Below are 21132 nucleotides of genomic sequence, written 5' to 3' on the forward strand. Positions count from 1 at the left end.
CACCGAGATTTTACTGGAAAGGGTGCTATTCTGCAAGTTTGTCAAGTGATTGATGCTGTCCTTGATATTAGATTCAAGGAAGGAGGGGTGCCAATTTGATGGCGCCGGAGGTGGTTTGATAATCAGATCCAACTTGTATTTGAGTTGGCTCAGCATACAAGGGAGAATTTGTTAGGTGTATCTATGGGCTACTCCAGGTCTTGTTTGTAGGCAGCAGGTGCCCAACAACTACTCCCGTATTACGGTGCCTGTTGGTAGAGCTGCTCTTGGCCGTATCATAAGCGTCATTGGAGAAGCTATTGATGATCAGAGGTGAAATTAAAACTGAAATTATTTGCCAATCTGTATTTAGGCCTCAGCTTTCGCTGGTCAGTCTAGTGAACCAGAAATTCTTGTTACTCGAACTAAGGTTTTACAATTCTGCAGTTCTGCGCAGTTCAACTTGTCCTTGCATGTGTATGATGCTATTCATGGCTCTTGTGATTTTGTGTTCTGTTAGAGAGTTTTCTAGTTTCGGCTGTGCTAAATACTTCAACTGTAGTTGATATTTTCATTTTGGGTTTTCTTATTTCTGTCGTCTTATTGCAGGTATCTGTGTTAAGTGTCTGTAGAATTGTTCTTTCTAAAACTGGTGTATTTCTTATTGAAATTTCTAGTGCAAATATGTAGGGCTACTGTTGCTGCACCACACTCTTCTGATCATATTCTTGTTATTTATGGCTAGGTAAAATTATCTAGAATCGGATCAGTTTTAGTCTCTTCATGTACATCTTCAAGGAGATCAGTTTCTCTCTTCCCAACTTCCTGGAGTTACCCAAGTTTCCGATTTCTGACATCGCAAGGAATCATATATCCTATTTCCATTTGTCCACTTTCTTTGGATAGGCAAAGCTTATACTACATGGATCTTGGGACGATACTGAAGGGACCTTGGATGCCCCTCTCTTTAGCAGCAACAACTTCTCTTCAACATCATGCAAAAATGCTACCACAGCTTCCCAGTTCCCAGAACCATGAAAATGAAAATGAATTCTGTCGAGAAAGAAAATAGAAAGGAAGCATTGGCCCAGTTGCAAAAACTAACCAACCCGGCCAAAAATTTATTACAAATTTCGCCCGGAACTTGTTTCCTTTGTGATTCTGGTTTCTCAAGTCCAAGCCCAGCCAAGCACTAATTAGAAGCATAGGTGAAATTTTATTTTATTTTTTTATCAAAATGCACATAAAAGGCATATACTCATAAAAATTTAAATCATTGTATTATACTTTTAACTAATCAATGTGCAAGGCAAATTTTCTTTTTTGCCTATTAATCCCTGAAAAGCAAAGTGTTATTCTAATCCAGTAACTGAGATGGGCTGCACCAATAGATAAATACGACTTGCCCAAAGCTCAGGAAACCGGGCAACAGTGACTAGCTGAAGCTCAGACCCAAATCCGACGAGTAAATTGGGAAAGTATTAAACGTGTTTCTAGAGCCCATTAACATCATTGTCACCCAAACAAATATTACGCAGGAATGACTGGAAAAAGTGAAAACTGGGAGCTCCGAGACTGGAATGAGGCGAGCAGGGAGACGGGATTTCTTCAAGGGTGGTTGCCCCTCTCTGCTTCTTAGCCTTTGATTTCTTTCTCTATCACGTTACAGCAAAACCAACATCCCTTCATCGTTTGAGAGAAGGGTTAATTACACTTAGCGCCCCTTTTTTTTTCGACTGAGTCGAACCAAACGGGCCCTTGTATTCATATTCCCTGGAAAACCTCCCAGGAGCTTTATTAGTTTGCGAGTTTAGGAAAGAAAAGAAAAGAAAGCATCAAAAAGGCTGTGATGATTACTTTTCATTCTCAGAATCGGAGCAAGTTTTTCTTTTGCAGGGTAATTTGAGGTGAACCGACCCGTATCTTGGCAGGGCAACCCTGATGGCCTGAAAATGGGGGATTCTTTCCCGTCTCCCTTTTGCATGCAACTGGGTTTTTGCAGCCATGGCGGTGTTTCTCTCCCTCTTTTGCTCTGATGAAAGATCTGAGCCATTTTCTTTGAGGCGAAATGAGGTAATCAGAGAGATTGGGATTTTCTTGAATTAAGGGTGGTTGCCCCTCTCTGTTTTGTAGTCTATGATATCTTAGTTGCATAAGTAAACAGCCCTTTGTGTTTTTTTGTTCAAGCGAGCGCTTTCGTGTAAAAGTTCTGAGCCAGTGTGCTTTTGATGTTGATGATGATGATGATGATGATGATGATGATGAACTCATAGTTGTTGTTGTTGTTGTTAGTGGTAGTGGTGGTGGTGGTGGTAGTAAGTGGTAACACTACAACGAAATGAGCAAAGAAAATGAGAGATGGAAAAAGAGGCTATGATGATGCTATCGTAGTAATATTTCTTACGAGGAAATGAACTAGCATTGATGGTATAACCTGACCCGTGTCCTGGCGGGGCAACTGGATGCAACTTTTGGTTTTGCAGCCATGGCGGTGTCACAGTTCACGTCGTCATCAATGCTTGATGAAATGCAAGTTCTGAGCCTTGTCTATGCTATTATATGCATTTCTACTTCTTGAGTTGGTTATTTTATACTTGTGAATGGAATGTGCAAGTATGGTGTTGTATTCCAATCTATATGGAAATAACCATTTACTACACAAAGTGGGTTCGAATACACGACCTTAAGTAATTAACTTTACTTCGTTAATCTTTCTTGATCAGAGGGTTCTATGGGAATTCCTCTTTCATCTCAAAGAATGAAAGAAATGAGGGCGCAGAGAGAGTTTTGGGGAGTTTCTAAGGGTGGTTGCCCCTATCTCTGCTATTTCCTGATGATTAGTTTGAAGAAAAATATAACAGCCCTAATCAAGCAAAAGCCAAAAAAAAAAATAATAATAAATAAAAAGGAAAGGCATGACAAATGCCCTAGTACACTTTGGATGGTTGTCTGATCATCACCATTCGTCCGTCATCTTTTCTTTTCCTCTGTTAATATTGGCTGTGATGGTACATCTTCTCTTGAGTTGCAGATCAGGCATGATGCTAATGGGACCGTATCTTGGCAGGGCAACCCTGATGATATGGGATTTTCCCCACATGCAACAGCGTTTGCAGCCATGGCTGTTCCCCTTCCTCTTTGCCTGATTTTGCTGCTCTACATCTGAGCCTTTGTTTTGATACATGCGTGTATGTGTGAGTTTTGTCCAAGAAAGGTGTTTGTTGCAACTTCTTTTCTGTTCAAAGTTGCCCTGGCAGGACAAATATTGCTCTGGAATTATGGTAACCCTTGAATTGTTAATTTAGCTCAAAAATTGATGCACCAAAGAGATGGGACTTCTTAAGGGTGGTTGCCTCTCTCTGTTTTTAGCCTATGATCTCTTTCTTCATCACAAAGAAGCCAACAGCCATTGAGAGTTTAAAGCAAGGGTTAATTGCACTTACCACCCTTTTGTTACTGATGTGAACCAAAAGGCCCTCTTTATTCATACATCATGGAAAACTTCCAAGCCTCTAGTTTTCCAGTTTGAAAAAGAAATGAAAACATCAAAAAAGCTGTGATGATTATTTACTCTCCAAATGGAGCAAGTTTTTCTTTTGCAGGCATTTTGAGGTGATCCAGAACATATCTTGGCTGGGAAACCAGAATGATTCCAACAGAAGAGTCTGGTAAGTATCTCAGATTTGCAGCTGCGGGAGCATCTCTTGGTCTCATTGCCTGATCACAGACCAACGCTAGTCTGTCCTCGTAGTGACCAAAATTCATTTATCTTTCCTGATATGTATCTCTCTTTATCTAGACGAACTTTATTCTTGTACAGATTTGGGTGGAGCTGACGGGGTTACTCAGCTACTAGTAGTTTATCAACCTAAGTTGGGTGAACCTCAGTTAGATCCTCATTACCCATTCCTGTTGTTGCCTTAAACAGCAGTAGTGAAAATCAGGTTACTACTATTGCTGGCAAAATGTAAAGGGATGGTCCACTAGGAAGTATCTGATCCACAAAAATGAGGTTGTAATTATGCACTGCTAATAGCTAGTATTGATTCAGAAGATCAAATATTGGTCTTGGCTGGGAAACTCTTTTCTAGAAGTATTTTGATGTTTGGTGGTTCATAGGATATTGAATTATCAGCCATGTTGGTATTGTATTGGGTATCTCATATGCTTTGTGTCTCAACTTTGTTCTGAATATAATCCATCTTTAAATAAAAAAGAGCAAAGAAAGAGCAAAATTTTGTTCTGGTACTGCTTTTTCTTTAGTTCTATCGTTGTGTGAGCTTTGGTGCTCATCACTTTAGTCTATCTTTCCAAACGTACCCTACTTTTTTTTAACCTTTTGAGATGGATTCCTTCTGGACATGAATTGCAACAACATTGCCAGTTATGAAAACCATACCTTTTTAAGAAAGGGGATGGGAAAGATACCTTGGAAAGAAAAGGCCATTGGATAATAGGACAGGACTGAAATCCGCACTAGTATTGTGCCTTTGGGAAAACAGTATCAATCCCAAAAAAGGTGCAATGTCTTTGGCTATTTCTAGCATCAGCTGCTAACGCTGCAAGAGCTTCCTTGGCAGGTGCTGCATGAGCTTCTTTGTCTGTGTGGTCTAGAGGGGGCTTCTGCTGCTACTTTTGCTACGAGTTTGAGGGATGCATTTGTTGGATCTTATGCCCTGATCGTCCTCGCGTTGTTTTAGGGGTGGGGTATGTATCTACTAATATTCTTTGACTATGACTTTGAATAGTCCGTGGTTAGAAAAATAGCTCCAAGCAAAGGTTGTACCTATATTTGCTTCTTTTTTATGGTACAGGTTTGTGAATTTGCTTGTAATTGAATTTACAGCCCCCTTACATTATGGTATTAATTTGTTTTGGTAGTGGCGCATAGATTGCCGTAGATTATGATATCTGTGATCTCATGGACTAAATCATAGCTTCAGTTGCAGAGCTTCACATTAGACGTAGATTGCAGAGTTGTTTACTTAGAGATGCTTGCTGTTTATGCTCAAAATCACAGATTACAGGCTGAATAGTGTTAATTGATTATGGCAGTAATATGATGCTGAAAACAAGTAATCTTAAATAACAAATGCAAAATGTAAAAAAAAAAAAAATCACATCCAATGTTTAAAAACTTGGCAGTTTAAATATAGGGTATTGACCCAAGTTGAAGTACCAACTCCATAGTTTTTTCGTATTTTTGCTATAACCAAATATTATCTGTTTATTATCTGTTTATCTGTGTAGGCTAAAATATCGCAATAATCTAAAAAAGAAAAAGAAAATTTATGCATCTTACGATACACAGAATCAATTAATCAATAATAATATTTCCTAAAGGATGGAGTGCTGGACGCTTTTTAATGAGTGCCAATAACATCTGTCAAAAATAATCATTCCAATTTTAGGCATGTAAATGGGAAAATTCTATGATCCTGTTTTATCACCGTTCCCTCAACTTAAATACCACACTAAAGATAAATACTTTAAATTTTAAATATTTAATAATATTTAATTTAATTGTCAATAACACTTCATTTATCATTTAACAGTGAATTTTATTTGTAACTATAATATCCAAAAAAAAAAAGAGTAAAATCTCCCTACTTTATACGTGCTATTCTTCTTTTTTTTTTTTTTTTTTTTACTCAGAGGGTATCCGGGCTTTGGGTATGCCGGATCCGACTAATTCCCTGAGGTCCGAGTGGAGAGGTTCCATCTCCTCGAACCGATAACCACTGGGACTCGATCCCTGGTGGGGGAGAATGGACAACGCGACCTTAGGAGACTTCTCGTGATCAACCGAGCTGCCCAGGAGGGACTTATACGTGTTATTCGATATTGGACCGATCATTCATCATTATTCATTAACTATTGCTGATGAACAATACTTTATTTTCCTCAGAAAAAAAAACCATACTTTGTTTCCAAATTAGTAAACCCCGTCCCGTCACTCCCGTGCGACCCATGCATCACCTTCTAAATTACGCTCTTAGTCCATCAAAGTCAAACCAACTCGGGTAACAAACCGTGCCAGGTAATTAATTTGACCCAAAAAGGAAAAACCCTTTAAAACCCAAGTACTCACCCAAAGAAAGAGTTAATTTGACGCCAAGGTGTCTGCTCCGGGAGGCTAAGAACGAGGCAATGGAGAAAGATGGGAATTCTGTAAGGGTGGTTGCCCCTCTCCGTTCTGCCCATGACTTCTTTTTTTCATTTTCTTGAAAGAAAATGATAATAACCAACAACCCTTTAATCTTTAGTCTTTCTTTTGCTGTTTTCTGGGATAATTTCATAAACCTCCCCTGAGCTGTTTCTGTGGAGTACTACTACTGATTCTGATGATTCTAGTTCTACTCCATACCTTTATCAAGCGCCCCCTAATCCTTTGGAAGATCCTGAGTAGAAGAATAAGGCTGTGACGATCTTCGTCTTGTTAAATTCTCGGAGCAAGTCAGGCTTTGAGGCATGCTGACCCGTATCTTGGCGGGGCAACCCGGATGGCGTTGTGGTAAGGGTGCCAGAGGTTGGCTTTTCTTCCTTACACGCAGCAACCGGAGTTTGCAGCCATGGCGGTGTCACATTTTCTTTGCCTGATTCAATTACACAAATCTGAGCCTTCCACTCTGTTTTTTCACTCATTTTATCTGTTCATTCGTTGAGTGTGTTCAATTGGGAGCTAAAGTTTTGCTTCAGATGATTTAATTGTCAGTCAATTTTTTGATTTTTGGGTTGAGATAACTGTCGTTAAGATTCCTTTTGGCATGTCGTCAAATACGACATGAACAAAATTCAACCTTGATTTGGGATTTCCTGATTTTTATACGTGGTCAAAGCTTCAGTCCCTCCGGTTGGATGTGTTTTGGTAAACCACTTCTTTTGGTGATTAGTGAAGTTAGACCTTCTACATTTGTGGGCTTCTAGCTTAAACCTATCCTTTTGCAAAATCAGGCTTTTCTGTGTTGAGATTGTGGTTTTGCATGTTAGCAAATTTTATCTCCATTAATGTTGCTCTAAATTTGCTGTTGTCGTGGTCCTTCCCAATTTTATTTTGTATTTCAGTTTTTTTGTGAATGGTTCATTGTTGGAAATTAGCTCTTTGCAAAGTTTGTACTTGGAGAGTTTTCATTTCTTCAGTACAGGTTTGTGTATTTACTTGCAGTTGGGTTTTAAAAAAAAAAAAAAATCTTTTACTTAGTACTGTATCTTTAACATTGAATTTTGTATCTTTATGATGTCATGAGCTGAATCATGGCTTCAGTACCAGAAATTTCGCATAAGTTGCACAATTGTTGCGTAGAGATGCGTGCTGTTTATGTTCAAGCTCAGACAAATAGGAGGGTTAAATAATATGAGTGGAATATGAAACTTTGGTGCCTAAAACAATCAATCTTGAAGTACCAATGCAACATGTAAACATATACATCATATTTAAAAACTTGGCAGTTTCAGGATAGGGTAATGACCCATACTGAAGTACTAATGGTATTTTTCTCTTTAGAATTTTCACCTCATGAAGCTCTAAGCCATACAATAGGTTTTGTGTCATCACACAGTTCCATATTTTTTTTGTCTCTTGCTTAATCTCATCACCATTACACAAACCTCAAATATCAGAATGGTTTTGTTTGTCACTGGCCAAACAGTTTTTTGACTTACATTTCGCAGGAAAGAGAATTGATGTGTCTTACACACACAGTCAATTATTCAATATTAGGTGAATACCATCTAGAATCACTGGTATTATTACATGTGCTAATTTGGAGCTTGGTAGCGTTGGAGGTTAGAGTTTCAGAACACGACTCAGTCTTCACCTTTCCGAGATGGAAATGACCTTAAAGTACCATCAGAAATTTAGTCATTGTGGACTACAGCCAGATGTTGCAGCCCTCTTTTTTTTTTTTTTTTAATAATTCTGCAGCTTGTCTGTTTTATGTTCTGACGGTGGCAAGGAAGATTTTTTAGCTAACCAGGCTTTCATTTGCAAGCAGTACATGTGGTTAGCAAACTCAACTAGTTCAGGACAGAAGGTTTTCAAGAGGAAGAAAACTCGCCGCCATTTTGGTTCTGTCACATATCTTTCTTTCCTGCATATTGCAACCACAATTGATTTTGCACAAGCACTAGTACTCATGACTGGCAGCTGATTAATAAAAGTCTGCAAACATCCGCAACCACCGTTTACATTTGATGTCATTTAAGATTGCATTCTTGTGCTTAATAAAAGAAATTTGACATCTTTATTAGGTCCAGGTATCTTACACTTGCCGAATCTGAGTTTACTTGAGTGATTCCTTCTCTGTCGAGGTACTTCCCTTTGGACATCTCTGGCTCTATAACACCAAGAGTTGCAGTAGTTATGGAGATTTCTGGAGCCAGTTCAGCTCTCATTGTCTCGTAGATGCTGAGCAATGCTGCTTTGCTTGCCTAAAAAATCATTAGTGCAGTTTAAAAGTATTTACTGGTAGCGAAAGTGTTATCAGGCATTGAGTGCATTTGTGTTTCTAACAGCATAGATGCTAACTCCTGGTGGATTCAAATGTGAACCAGCTGATGCACTCACAAAAATCGACCCCTTCATTCTTTTCAGGTAAGGCATTGCAAAGTAAATCGGACAGACTGATTCCCAAAAGTTCACATCCTGTACCATTTGAATTAATGTCAAACTTGGTTGTGCGTGTATGTGGGCATATATACCAGAATCTTAAAAATTACGATAACCGGCTCAAATTCTGTAATATCAATAGCAGTTTCAATCAGGCACATAGAAGCAATTCCTGCATTGTTGACGAGATGGTCCACTACAAAGAGACTGATTGGATTTCTACTCGTATTTGTATCATAAAAGGTAGACGTTGAAAGACTCAAAACCAGATGGAAAATGCAATAATATACAGCAAGGAAGGCCGAAGAGAAAGGTGCCGAAGACATGGAAAATGCATGCATCAAACTGAAATTGTTGGAGATTGGAATGTACAGTACCTCCCCAATTCCTGATGATTCACCTGTGACAGTAGTTCCCTTGGATGCTTTCAACTGAAAAATAATCATAAAAATCGTCAGGATTTTTTAGATGTAGGAAAAAAGGTAGGAGAGTCCAAAGGAACATTAGGACGAGGAATCAGACGAATCATCAAAATAGAAAAACCATAGCTGAGGAAGGAGCAATGAGACTGTGGCTGGCTTGTGTGCCTCTTAGGTATTGGATTCAAAGCTGAACTGATCTCCCACTTATTACTCTTATACCTTTGTCTTTATACCTTTGTATTGCTTACAAAAGTTGACAAACAAATTGCTCCATTGGTTTTAGGAGGAAAACAGAAATGGATAACAGAAAAATGGAAGGCATCATGGCAGAGAAACCTAGCAGGTAAGTTATTATGTATTAGAGTTCAAGTGATTGTAATCAGTTCAACGATTAATGATGGTCCTTTTGCACTGATGAATATCAGTTTATGAGGGGATGATTCTGTATCAATATAGCTTCATGTGCCAGCATCTTGGAGACGGCATTATTAATTGAGTCCTAGTGTGGGAATCTATCGAACTCGTCTAATTGAATGAATGAAGGAGATGGGACGAAAGGATGCACTACCTAATTTGAAGGCTACTGAACTTTTTGAGCTAGAGGGGTACTATGATAATAAAACTTCTGTTAGCAAGATGTAGCAACATCTTGATCAGGCATTAAGTACATACATCTAGGTTTCTCACGGAGTTTTTTTTTTTTTGACAAGAGAACCTGCATCTGCTACTCGAGAGTGCGTATCGGGTAAAATCCGCCTCGTGTAATAGCCTACCAACCACACGGAGAGATACAACGCATTACGTTTCTCATGGAGTAGATACTGAATCCTGTTGTGTTCATAATTGGACTAGCTGATGCATTCACAAAAAATTAACCCCTTTGTCCTTACCTTTCAGGTAAGGCATAGCAAAGTAAGTCGGATAAACTGATCCCCAAAATTTTGTAATATCAGTAGCATCTTCAATCAGGCATATGGAACCAATTCCTGCATTATAGACGAGATGATCCACAGCTAAACAGAGATTGATTAGGCTTGTTCCATACTTCTACACGTAAAAAGGAAGACATTACAAACAAAAACCAGAATATAATATTAATACCGGAAATACTAATCTCTATTCATGCCAATCACTCTAGCTAGCTTATTACCATATGCTTATTAATTAGTATTATGTTAGAGATTAAATTATGTATAGTCTTTTGGGAAAATCGCCAATTTAGTCCCTAAACTTTTTTTTTCCGTCAATTTAGTCCCTATATATTATTTCTAGCCAATTGGATCCCTAAACCTATATATCGGTTCCAATCAAGGATCTTTGCAGCGGCGCCACCGTATAATTTCCATTAGGTTCATAATCGTGCAATACAAAAGGGGCATTTTAGGGAATTCCATTCTGGCGCCTTTTCCAATTAAAAAGTAAATCGATGTAAAGCCCAAATCTAGGTACTACCTCTCTTGCACCAAAGAGAGCTGTCCAATTTTTGCAGACCCGCGTAGAAAAAGCACTGTAATTCAATGCATTCGAGAAAGAATTGGGACAAAGCATCCTCAAGCTCAGCCAGTGATCAATTTATTAACACCGTCAAAGGATCAAATGGTTCAGAAACAGGAAACTCGATTTATGAAGGAAACGAGAAATACTACAGTGGAGACAACATCGTGCGATGCTATTGCCAAGAACAATGCCGAATTGTGACTGCTTGGACAGAGGCAAATCCATCAAGAAGGTTTCATGGTTGCAGAAATTATGGGGTAATTTTTTTGTATGTGCATAAAGTTTAGAATTTGTTAAAATATTTCTTGTCTTTTAACTATGAAATGGTGGTAAATGCAGAAACGTGGTGCTTGCAGATTTTTTTTGTGGTATGATCCACCCATACCCCAAAAGATGAAAAATATAATGGGTGCACTTTTAAGGGACCTGAGAAGTGTTGAGAGAGAAAACGCAGCATTATTGATTGAAATGAACAAGTTGAAGGCAAAAGTGAAAATATTGTTTATAATTTGTATCTGTTTTGGCGTTTTACTTGTTTTTGTACTTGGAGGCAAGGAAAGGAAGAAACAAGGTTTGCTGGAATTGAAGATGTTGCAGTAGTTTTGAAGAATGTATGGAATTGTATGGTTCATCTGTACTTTAAAATGAAGTAAATACAATTGAGTTTTCATCTATGTTTGACTCTGTTTTGCTTCTGGATTTGTTATTACTCTGTTTTGCATCTGGATTGCTCATGTAAGTTTCTGTGACAAGTTCAATGTTATGCTGACAATGTTGACTGAAGTGGAAGAATTGCAGAAGTGATGGCCATTAAAAAATTGGGTAAACAACAAAAAAGCCCCCTGTGGTTAGGCAATGATACATAAAAACCCCTTGTGGTTTCATATCATACCAGTCGATACCCCGTGGTTTGAATTAACCTGAAAAGTGGACGGAAATCGTCAAATATTCGGCGTGTGTCTTAAACGAACTGCAAAGGCGCGTGCATATGCGAAAAACAGATTTCCACCACAAACTTTCACCTGATATGCCTATTTTAGCCTTCACTCTTTAATAATAAGAGACCAGCTTCCGTTTCTTCTGAGTCTTCATTCAATCTGTTTCCAGATTATTCATTAACTACTGTAGACACCAAATTTTTAGTGTATTTTTATTTACTGTTATTTTTATTTTTCATGCTAGTTTTTATTTACTTTTAGTCTTTTATTTTTGTTTTAAGTCATTTTAGCATAGAATTTATTTTTTTTTAAAAAAAAAAAGAGGGAAACCCGCAAGCGGGTTTCAGGCTATTTAACAAATTACTTAAAAAAAAAAAATTTTTTTACATGCAAGCTGCGTTGAGTTGCACATGCCCATCGGAGGGCCCTAGGATGCCCAGCAAACCTCCCCTCTCATCCTCACCCTTCAGGTGAGGGTTTGAGAGTATGTGTTTGATATAAATAGAACAGAAACGCAGCTTTTAGTCATTTTACATAAGGGGGAAACCCGCAAGCGGGTTTCAGGCAGGCTATTTAACAAATTACTTAAAAAAAAAAAATTTACATGCAAGCTGCGTTCTTCAAAAGGGTATTTTCGTCTATTCACTCAGCTCCGTCTGTTTTGCCGATTTCCGTCCACTTTTCAGGTTAATTCAAACCACGGGGTATCGACTGGTATGATATGAAACCACAGGGGGCTTTTATGTATGATTGCTTAACCACAGGGGGCTTTTTTGTTGTTTACCCTAAAAAATTGTTGCTCAGTCGAGTCATTTGCTTTCTTATGCCCTCCGATTCCTTATTTAACACGATTTGCTTTGATTTTATTTAGCAGATCATCGACTCAAGCCCTGGATTTTGTCCAAGACATTTTTTGTTTTCATTTTGGATTTTTGGGTGTGTATTTATCGCAGACTTGTTTCGTTTACTTTTTAATTGGAAAAGGCGCCAGAATGGAATTCCCTAAAATGCCCCTTTTGTATTGCACGATTATGAACCTAATGGAAATTATACGGTGGCGCCGCTGCAAAGATCCTTGATTGGAACCGATATATAGGTTTAGGGATCCAATTGGCTAGAAATAATATATAGGGACTAAATTGACGAAAAAAAAAAGTTTAGGGACTAAATTGACGATTTTCCCTAGTCTTTTTGGACATTATATAAAATATTATATGATATCCCACCAACTGGATTTGGGTTCGGGGAGGCCCAAAATTAGGGTTGCCTCGAACTCGTGGTAAGAGAAACAGTAAAAGGGCTCCAGGCTTTGAGCCCTTGACCCATCCAACAATCAAGAATGGGGTTTGACAGGGAAGAGTATCCTTATGGAGTATTATATATCTAACCCCTCATCCAACGATGCTTTAACATTTTCAGCTCTCTAAGAAAATGAGGCGAACAGAGGGATTGGGATTTCTGTGAGGGTGGTTGCCCATCTCTGTTTCTCTGCCTGTGATTTCTTCTCGCTCTTTTGAAAACCAACAGCCCTTCTTCGTGGAACAGTTCTTTTCTCAGCTAATGACTTTAATACTCCCATGTGACTTTCCTGCGAACCAAACGGAGCCTTAATGATCTCTAACGTCTTGCTTCTTCTTCTTGACATGACTGACCCTTGTACTTCTTCTTCTTCTTCTTCTTCTTCATCTGCTTCTAAGGCAACAAGAGGGCTGTGATGATTTAACTTGTAGAGCAAATGGTCAGTGTGTTTGAGGCAAATCCGACCCGTATCTTGGTTGGGCAACCCGGATGGCAAATGTGAGGGAGAGGGGGAGAGGAGGGGTTTGAGAGGATCCATCCCTCTTTCTGGGGTTGGGTCCTCTGTCTGTTTTAATTTTCAGTGTTTCCCTCACGTCACGTTGCAACCGGTGTTGCAGCCATGGCGGCGTCACTTTCTGTTTCCCTGACCTAATTTAGACATATCTGAGCCTTAAAACTTCAAAAGTGTCCGGTAACAGCTTAGGAAAATGCTGTATAAAACGTTGGTTTTTGTTATTGGTTGATTTTGCATTTTTAGGTTGTTTCGCCTCTCCCTTTTAAGCTTTGGATATATTAGAGTCAGGTTAATGTGGAGTTAGAGGTCTCAGCTTTTACTAGCTAGGTAGTAGTAACTGGTAAGAAGGAATACTTACACTGGCCATGTTAAGCAACGATCCACTATTCAACATGTCATTTTGTCAGGTCAAGATAGTAATATGAAAGTTCTGATCCATTGAAGAGTATTCTTGCAAAATCAGGTGCTGATGAGCAATTGGATACCACTGCAAAATATTACCACTACTTTGGCCTTGAATCTAATTTGTGGAATACCCTTCTGGAATGTTTCGAAAGTGTACCATTCCCTTGATTTACATCATCATGCTAAGTAGCTAAAGTTGTTGCTACTCACCCGATGCGCTAGTATAAAGTTGCTTTGGTAAGATTTTTAAGTGTTTTGATACCATTTTGAGGTTGGTTACTTTGTAGTAAAAAAAATATTGCTGCTGTTATTTTGAATCTCTCTGGTTTGACTGGTTGCCATTTTTTAAAAGAGCAGAGGGAGATTGTCAGAAAAATAGGAGAATCTTATCAGGAACAAGTTAACAGGCGTTTCCTGGGGTTTATGATAATTAGTGGTAGTTCCCCTTTGTGCGATGTTTCAAGTTTCCTTCCTTTGTCCTATCACCTGACTATTTTTCAGTGAAAGATGAAACAAAAATTCTAGCAGCCATCTCATCCCAGAAAAAAAAAGACTAGCAGCCACTGCACCTCACGCTCGCCCAAGTCTTCTCCTTCTTGGCGTCTATATAATTGAAATTCAATTCCCAAATGAAGAATCCAAACAAAGTAAATCATCTAACTTGAAACCATTTTTATCAAATTGTAGTTTTAGAATGAAGCATGATGACCTGATTTGAACAACGGGATGGTTAGTGTCTGTGAACTGTTTAAAGATGTCAGCTTTCGTGTTATGAATCTTCCACCTCTGTTCTCTCTATATGATCTAATATAAGCTGTTACGCTGATGAATATCCATGAAAAACAATGTCCCAAAACAGACACTTAATTTGCATGTTTCGTGACGCAAAAATAGAACCAATTGCCGACTCCAACGACAATGATCACCGGCTTTTCATGGCTTGTGCTGGGATGATGACTTCATTAGGAAAAAGATTATCTAGAGTTTGCACGCTACAGCCAAAAACTGCAGCTAGTCTGATTTACTTTGTGAACGAGGAGGCACTGGAGTAGCCTTTGCTCCCCAGGATTTTATCTTCAAGCAGTGTTGGTAGCTAGCCCATTCAATTAGTTCAGGACATAATATCTTCAGCAGGAATAGGACCTTGCACCATTTGGGTACTGTCACATATCTTTCTTTCCGGCATACCGAGTCCACCATTGCTTTTGCACAATCAGGGGAGCTCACGGCTGGCAGCTGATCAGCATCTAAAAAAACCTGCACAAAAACATAATCACCACAATATTCAATGAATTGCTCATTTTAGATGAACTTCTCTTTTTGATTATATTGTTGAAGTACCTAATTACCCAAGAGAACTTTCAAACTTTTTATAAACTATATGATCAGATGTCTTACATTTACCAACTCTGAGTCAAATTCTGTAGTTCCATGCTTGGTCATGTGTTTCCCTTTGGTAATCTCTGACTCTACAGGACCAAGAGTTGCAATTGTTATAGAGATTTCAGAAGCTAGTTCAACTCTCATCGTCTCGTAGAAGCTGACCAAAGCCGCTTTACTTGCCTGAAAAATCAATTATATACTACGACATTTTCGAACAGTTTACCTGAAAAGAAAGCCAAATACGTCCAGAACAGAATAAGCTCATGCAAAGTATCTTACAGAATAGATGCTCAATCCTGGTGGGCTCAAAACTGCAGCTGATGATGCATTAACCAAGATGGATCCCTTGGACCTTTTCAGGTGAGGAATTGCAAAGTAAGTCGGATAAACTGATCCCCAGAAGTTCACATCCTGAAAATTCGAAGTACATGGAACTTGGTTTAATAGATTGATTCCTACACTCTCTAAACAGTCAACTCATGACGGTTAATTACCATAACAGGTTGGAGGTTTGTAATGTCAGCTGCATCTTCAATTAAGCACATGGAGACAATTCCGGCATTATTGACAACATGATCCACTGCAAATAAACTGATTAGTGATTAGGCTCTTTTGTAAAACTCTATACGCTTCTTGCAAAAGTTGGTGATGGAAATACTTACATCTGCCAAAATGGTCAACTGTTTCCTCAACAAATCTCTTGCAGTCATCGACCTTGAGTACATCTGCACATATGGGGACAACGTCCGGCGAGCCAAGTTTCCGGGCATTTTCTGCCACCTCCTTGAGGAGATTCTCCCTCCTGGCAACAATAACTAGACAAGCTCCTCTTTTGGCATATTCATATGTCAAGTGCTGCATCCATATGAATATTCATCATTCTTCTAGAACTTGATGGGATGGTAAATGGTAATCACAAATGATCAAGAGCGACCGAAATGGAACCGTGAGAACAAAATCATGGATTTGAACGTACCTCTCCAATTCCTGATGATGCACCTGTGATTAGAACTACTTTTCCCTTGATGTCTTCGGTTGAAAAGTATCTGTAGAAAAACATCAGGAACTTGTAGATGCAGAAGAATGGTAACAGGATCCAGAGAATGGTCTGGATGACGATCATACGAATCGTTCGTGAGAGAGCCATAGTTGACCAGCTGCTGTGGCCTATGTGATTAAGAATGTAATTTATTTTCTAAAGAGTTGGTTAGGTGTGCAGATGTTGTCTAGTTAAATACGCATTCAGCGACGTAAAAATAGGCCATTTCCATCTTGACGCAGATTAAGAAGGGTAAGTTTGTGTAGTTAATGCAATTATTTTTACTTAATACTTTCTTCATGTATCCCTCAATTAATACTAATTTTAGTGCTGTATTGATTACTCTTATTAGTAAATATTTATTAAAAAAAGATGCACATTAAATATGAACATAGTGTGATAAACAAACTATGCACCTCATTATCTGTTAGGTGAACATTTCAAGTTTTTTTTTTTGGCTAGAAAATAGTATAAGTCATGTTTTGAACGTATTCTTTTTTGGTATTTTGAACTTTTTTTCGATTAAGTATGTTTTGAAAATACTTATTTTAACAAATGCCTCCTCAATTAGTTAGTCTACTTTTTGTAAATTGATTAATAAATGTGGTCAGAAAAATTGGGAATGAAGTGTATTGTACTACATTAGATGACATTAGAATTTTGGATCCATCTGCAATCTAGTATTTGTCTCAATACTAGACGTGTAGTATTTATCTTTGTTCAATGTGGGAGTGACAACTCAACAAATGATAAGTGCAATGATTGATGAAAATAAATATTCATATAAAATGTCCTATTTCTGCCTTGGGTTATGACCGGTTGTTGTAGATGCATAACCAGGAACATGTGTATTAAAAAATGAAAGAAGTGGGGCCTGGCTTACAGAAACAAAAGTGCATATTCTTGTATTGTACCGTCCACGTCTTTAAAATTTATGGTCTTCCCAACGAATTTGTATCAGACAAAATTCAATCTAGTTGTACAGCAACTAGATTATCCGAGGATTAGTGCCAAGGTATGCTGTCCAAGTTGCATTCAATGCCTTCACCAACAGCCACTCAAGCTTTTGGAAATGAGTTATTAAAAATTTAATGAATGAAAATGGTTGTTGTGAATAATAAATGGCATTACTTTGAACCTATACTATAAATTGTTCAAGAATGGCAAGGATCCATCACAATGTATATGGAAGAAAAGTAGGCGGAAAATCAACAAAGAAAACCTCCCAAAATTGAAAAGAATATAAGTAATATTTATTAAATTTTGATAAAGACCACGTTTGTGTTTTTTAAATAATTAGATAAATCACTAATGTTAGAGGAAAATGTTATCTGTGGGTCTTGCATTATGCGGTGGGATATGCATCTCTTTGTCTGATTAATTTTTACGAAGTACAAAATAGTCAATTTTTATGCAACTAATTTTGTGTTTAATTATTTTCACTAAGTTTTGGGTCACTATTTGACTATTGGTTCCGTCAAGGACATGGATTTGATGTCATAATAATAATTTAAAATATTAATAGAGGAATGTTATAGACAATAAAAACTATGTAAGGACATAGTTTTCATGTATGTAAATTTGGAAGAAAGAATCGGAATAAATTATCAGCGAGAAAGTATTGGAAGAAAACAACCAACCAAATTGTGAATGAGTTTGTGTCCAGATGAAATAGTAAACTATTTTCGTCCATTTATGACTTTTATTGTAAGTAAGGTAGTGGGAGAAAATGGTGGATAATTAACATAAAAACCTCTTTTAAGACTTTAAATCCTATTACTAAGTCTGGAGTCGTAAATTAGTCAATGTTTTTTTCCTGCTACTCCATTGTTTTTTCTTTGGTAGGACTAAATTTAAAGATTTAACTAATTTTTTTTTAAAAGAAAAAAAAAAGGAATGACATGTATTACATTTTTTTGTATAATTAATTTAATTATGAATTTTGTGGAAGAAGTGAAGTTTAAAAGCGGCGTGTTTATATTTTTGAATTCATATATCATGTGAAGTTGAAGTACTAAGTCTGTTTACGTGGGAATGAAATGTAGTAAAAAGGATTTGAGCATTGAATACCAATTCTGGCAGTACGTGAATGCTATATACTAAGCAATCTTTTGTTTTGTAGGAAAAAAAATGGAAGATGGTGAAGGCATGTGTGGAAGACAATCAATGTTAAATTTAAATGAATATCCAGAAGACCCATATGTAGATGTGGAAGGAAATGGCAGTAGAGAGACTGGGGGTGAAGAAAATGTCAAGAGCACTGCAATTGATATCGCCTTCGATCAATTTTGCGTGGATGACATTGAGAGTGATGAAGTGATGAAAATGACATTTCCGTCCGAGTCACATGCCGAGCTATTTTACAACACATACGCAAGAGCAATTGGGTTTAGCATCCGTAAAAGTGATTTCAAGATGTTTGACAGTGAGATTGTGAAATACAAAAAATGGGTGTGCTCGTGTGAAGGAGAGCGCAATCCAAAATGGAGAAATCTTCAAAATAGACAGAGGGAGGCAAAACCCGACTTTAGAACAAATTGCAAAGCTTGTTTTCGGATAAAGTACAAGCCCAGTGATGAAGTTTATGTTGTAACCAACTTTTGGAAAGAACACAATCACCCATTAGCAAGCAAATCAAGTGTCCAATTCTTGCGATCACATAGAGCTGTGAATGATGCAGATTATGCTCTAGCCAGAAGCTTGCGAAGGATGGGTGCCAGAACTAGTCAGATCATGAAATTTTTTATGTTGCAAGCCGGTGGGTAAAGCAATTTGAGATTCATGTTGAAAGATCTATACAACAAGATAGATGCTGAGAGGAAGAAAGAAATTGCTGATGGCGATGCAGAATGTGTAGTTGCATTCTTGGCTGGAAAGCAAGCTAATGATCCGATGTTTTATTATTTGTACCAATTGGATGACGACAGTAGACTGCGCACTCTTTTTTGGGCGGATTCACGGTCTCGAGATGATTACCGTTATTTTGGAGATGTATTGATATTTGATTCAACATACAAGATGAATGAATATCACAAGCCATTGGTTATTCTTGCTGAGGGTAAACAATCATTTCCGAACCTGTGTCTTTGCTTGTGCACTGATGTCAGAGGAAAATGCTGATAACTACATTTGGATAATTTAGACATTCATATCGGCAATGTTCAGGAAGAAGCCTGTATCAGTTCTAACAGATGGTGACAAATCGATTAGGAAAGCAATTAAAACTGTTATTCCAGAAGCACACCACCGATTATATTCCTGGCACTTTCAACAAAATGCCAAAACAGGTGTGAAAAACTATGATGACTTTTTTGAGGGCCTTCATAGATGTGTGTATTCAAACTACACTGAGGAGCGGTTTGAACTGGAATGGAGGAAATTAGTCAAGAATTGTGCACTACATGACAATGAATGAGTGAAAATAGCTTATCGTCGGAGAAGGTTGTGGGCACATGCATACTTATGGGAAAATTTCTTCGCGGGAATGAGAAGTACCCAAAGAAGTGAAAAAATGAATGATGTGATGAAAATGTATTTGGATCATGGCATGAAATTGTTCGAGTTTGTGAATGGACACGAAATGGGAATTGCATGGCTGAGGCATCAAGAGTGCAAAGAACACAGTGACACCGAAAATAGTACCATTGTAATGACCACTACCTTTCCGAATTTGGAAAAACACGCAATGGAGTTCTACACCCGTACTATGCTTTTCAAAGTTCGTGATGAAATGATCAAATGCAGCATGTATAATCCTGAGAGGGCTGGTTCATTTGGCAACCACACAGTTTACCTCTTGAATAAATATGGATCACCAGTTCTACTTGGCGAGTGGAGTTGAATAGAGAGACACTAGAAATGAAGTGCTCATGTATGTCATTTGATGATATTGGCATCCAATGTGCTCACATGTTTCGAATCATGGTCTATGATCACATGAGCCGAATACCGGATTGCCACTTGTTGAAAAGATGGGGTAGACGATCTAATGCAGAATTTGAAAAAGAAAGTTTAGGGGAAACTATCATAGATAGTGTTACTCAAATGGCAACATATGGGAATCTAGCTTCTGAGTGCAATGTGATGTGTTACTATGCATCACAAGTGGATGACGGATCGGTCGCCCGGATTAGAGAATTTGTTCATAGAGAGACAAACCATCTAAAAGAATTGGTGTTGTCCAGGGACCGCAATATTAGTGATGCAACTAGTGTACAAGTAGATGGGCAGCAAGGCTACTTGGGATCAAAGATCCGCTGGTTGGGCCAAGGGTGATCATATTAGCAAAGGAAAAAATGCACAAATTCACAATAAGTGCGGCAATTGCGGGTATGTCCATCTAAATAGCATAGTGAGGAATTTTTCGAAACTAGTTTTCTTTGACTTATAATACATATGTTGACTAATCCCATGTATGTATTATAGATCGAGGGACGGGCATAATTCAAGAACATGCACGAAAAAATGGATGCGGATGGATGAGCCACCACCAAATTATGCAATTAGAACTGGCGGCATAAATAACTCAAGTCAACAGTTCTATGGTTTCGATTTCGACCGTCAAGATCAGCAAGCAGAAGTAAGCAAGGGAATGGATGATTGGATAAATCTAAGCTTACAGGTAATATTGGAACAGGATTAAATTAATAACTTACCAAATTGTGTGATGGTTTTTTAGCATATCAAGTTAAGAATACACATGTTAGGAGCCTAATTATCGTAAATGAACATGCATTGAGCTTTTACATTAATGATTTCCATTGTGATAAGATGCACTGTTATATTGATATCTTTTGCAGAATGAATATAGAAATGGGAACTCTAGTGTAATGGGTGACACGCCTAATAGCATTTTTATGGAGCATTCTCGTGCATCAGAAATAGAGGTTAGTTGACTGTAATGGCATGCTTTTAAAACATCAGTCCAAGCAAAATGAATTTTTATAGTGTTTGTTACTTGTTTAATTTTGTCTAATATCATAGACTTTGAGTATAGGGATGGTGGAATCAGCATTGAAAACGGAGGCCGCATCAAGCACAAGCCTATA

General features: G+C 38.0%; 1 protein-coding gene and 2 long non-coding RNA genes across 3 annotated transcripts; 2 read left to right on the plus strand and 1 right to left on the minus strand.

Annotated features, from left to right (window-relative positions):
- Nucleotides 1-1380: 1380 nt before the first annotated feature.
- LOC140009525 (uncharacterized) lies at nucleotides 1381-4967 on the plus strand. The gene is made up of 2 exons (XR_011816957.1): nucleotides 1381-3647; nucleotides 4560-4967. It is a non-coding gene; the product is annotated as an uncharacterized lncRNA (long non-coding RNA).
- A 9352-nt stretch (nucleotides 4968-14319) lies between these two features.
- Nucleotides 14320-16192, minus strand: LOC113695614 (11-beta-hydroxysteroid dehydrogenase 1A). The gene is made up of 6 exons (XM_027214743.2): nucleotides 16022-16192; nucleotides 15708-15900; nucleotides 15540-15625; nucleotides 15325-15456; nucleotides 15061-15225; nucleotides 14320-14919 (listed from the first exon to the last, which is right to left on the minus strand). Exons 1-6 carry the CDS (start codon nucleotides 16190-16192, stop codon nucleotides 14674-14676), a joined length of 993 nt encoding a protein of 330 aa, XP_027070544.1. The 3' UTR covers nucleotides 14320-14673.
- On the plus strand, nucleotides 15294-16373 carry LOC140009526 (uncharacterized). Its single transcript, XR_011816958.1, has 2 exons — nucleotides 15294-15420; nucleotides 15548-16373. It is a non-coding gene; the product is annotated as an uncharacterized lncRNA (long non-coding RNA).
- Nucleotides 16374-21132: the final 4759 nt, after the last annotated feature.

Source organism: Coffea arabica, chromosome 6e (assembly GCF_036785885.1).
Source record: "Coffea arabica cultivar ET-39 chromosome 6e, Coffea Arabica ET-39 HiFi, whole genome shotgun sequence".
In the NCBI taxonomy this organism is placed as follows: Eukaryota; Viridiplantae; Streptophyta; class Magnoliopsida; order Gentianales; family Rubiaceae; genus Coffea; species Coffea arabica.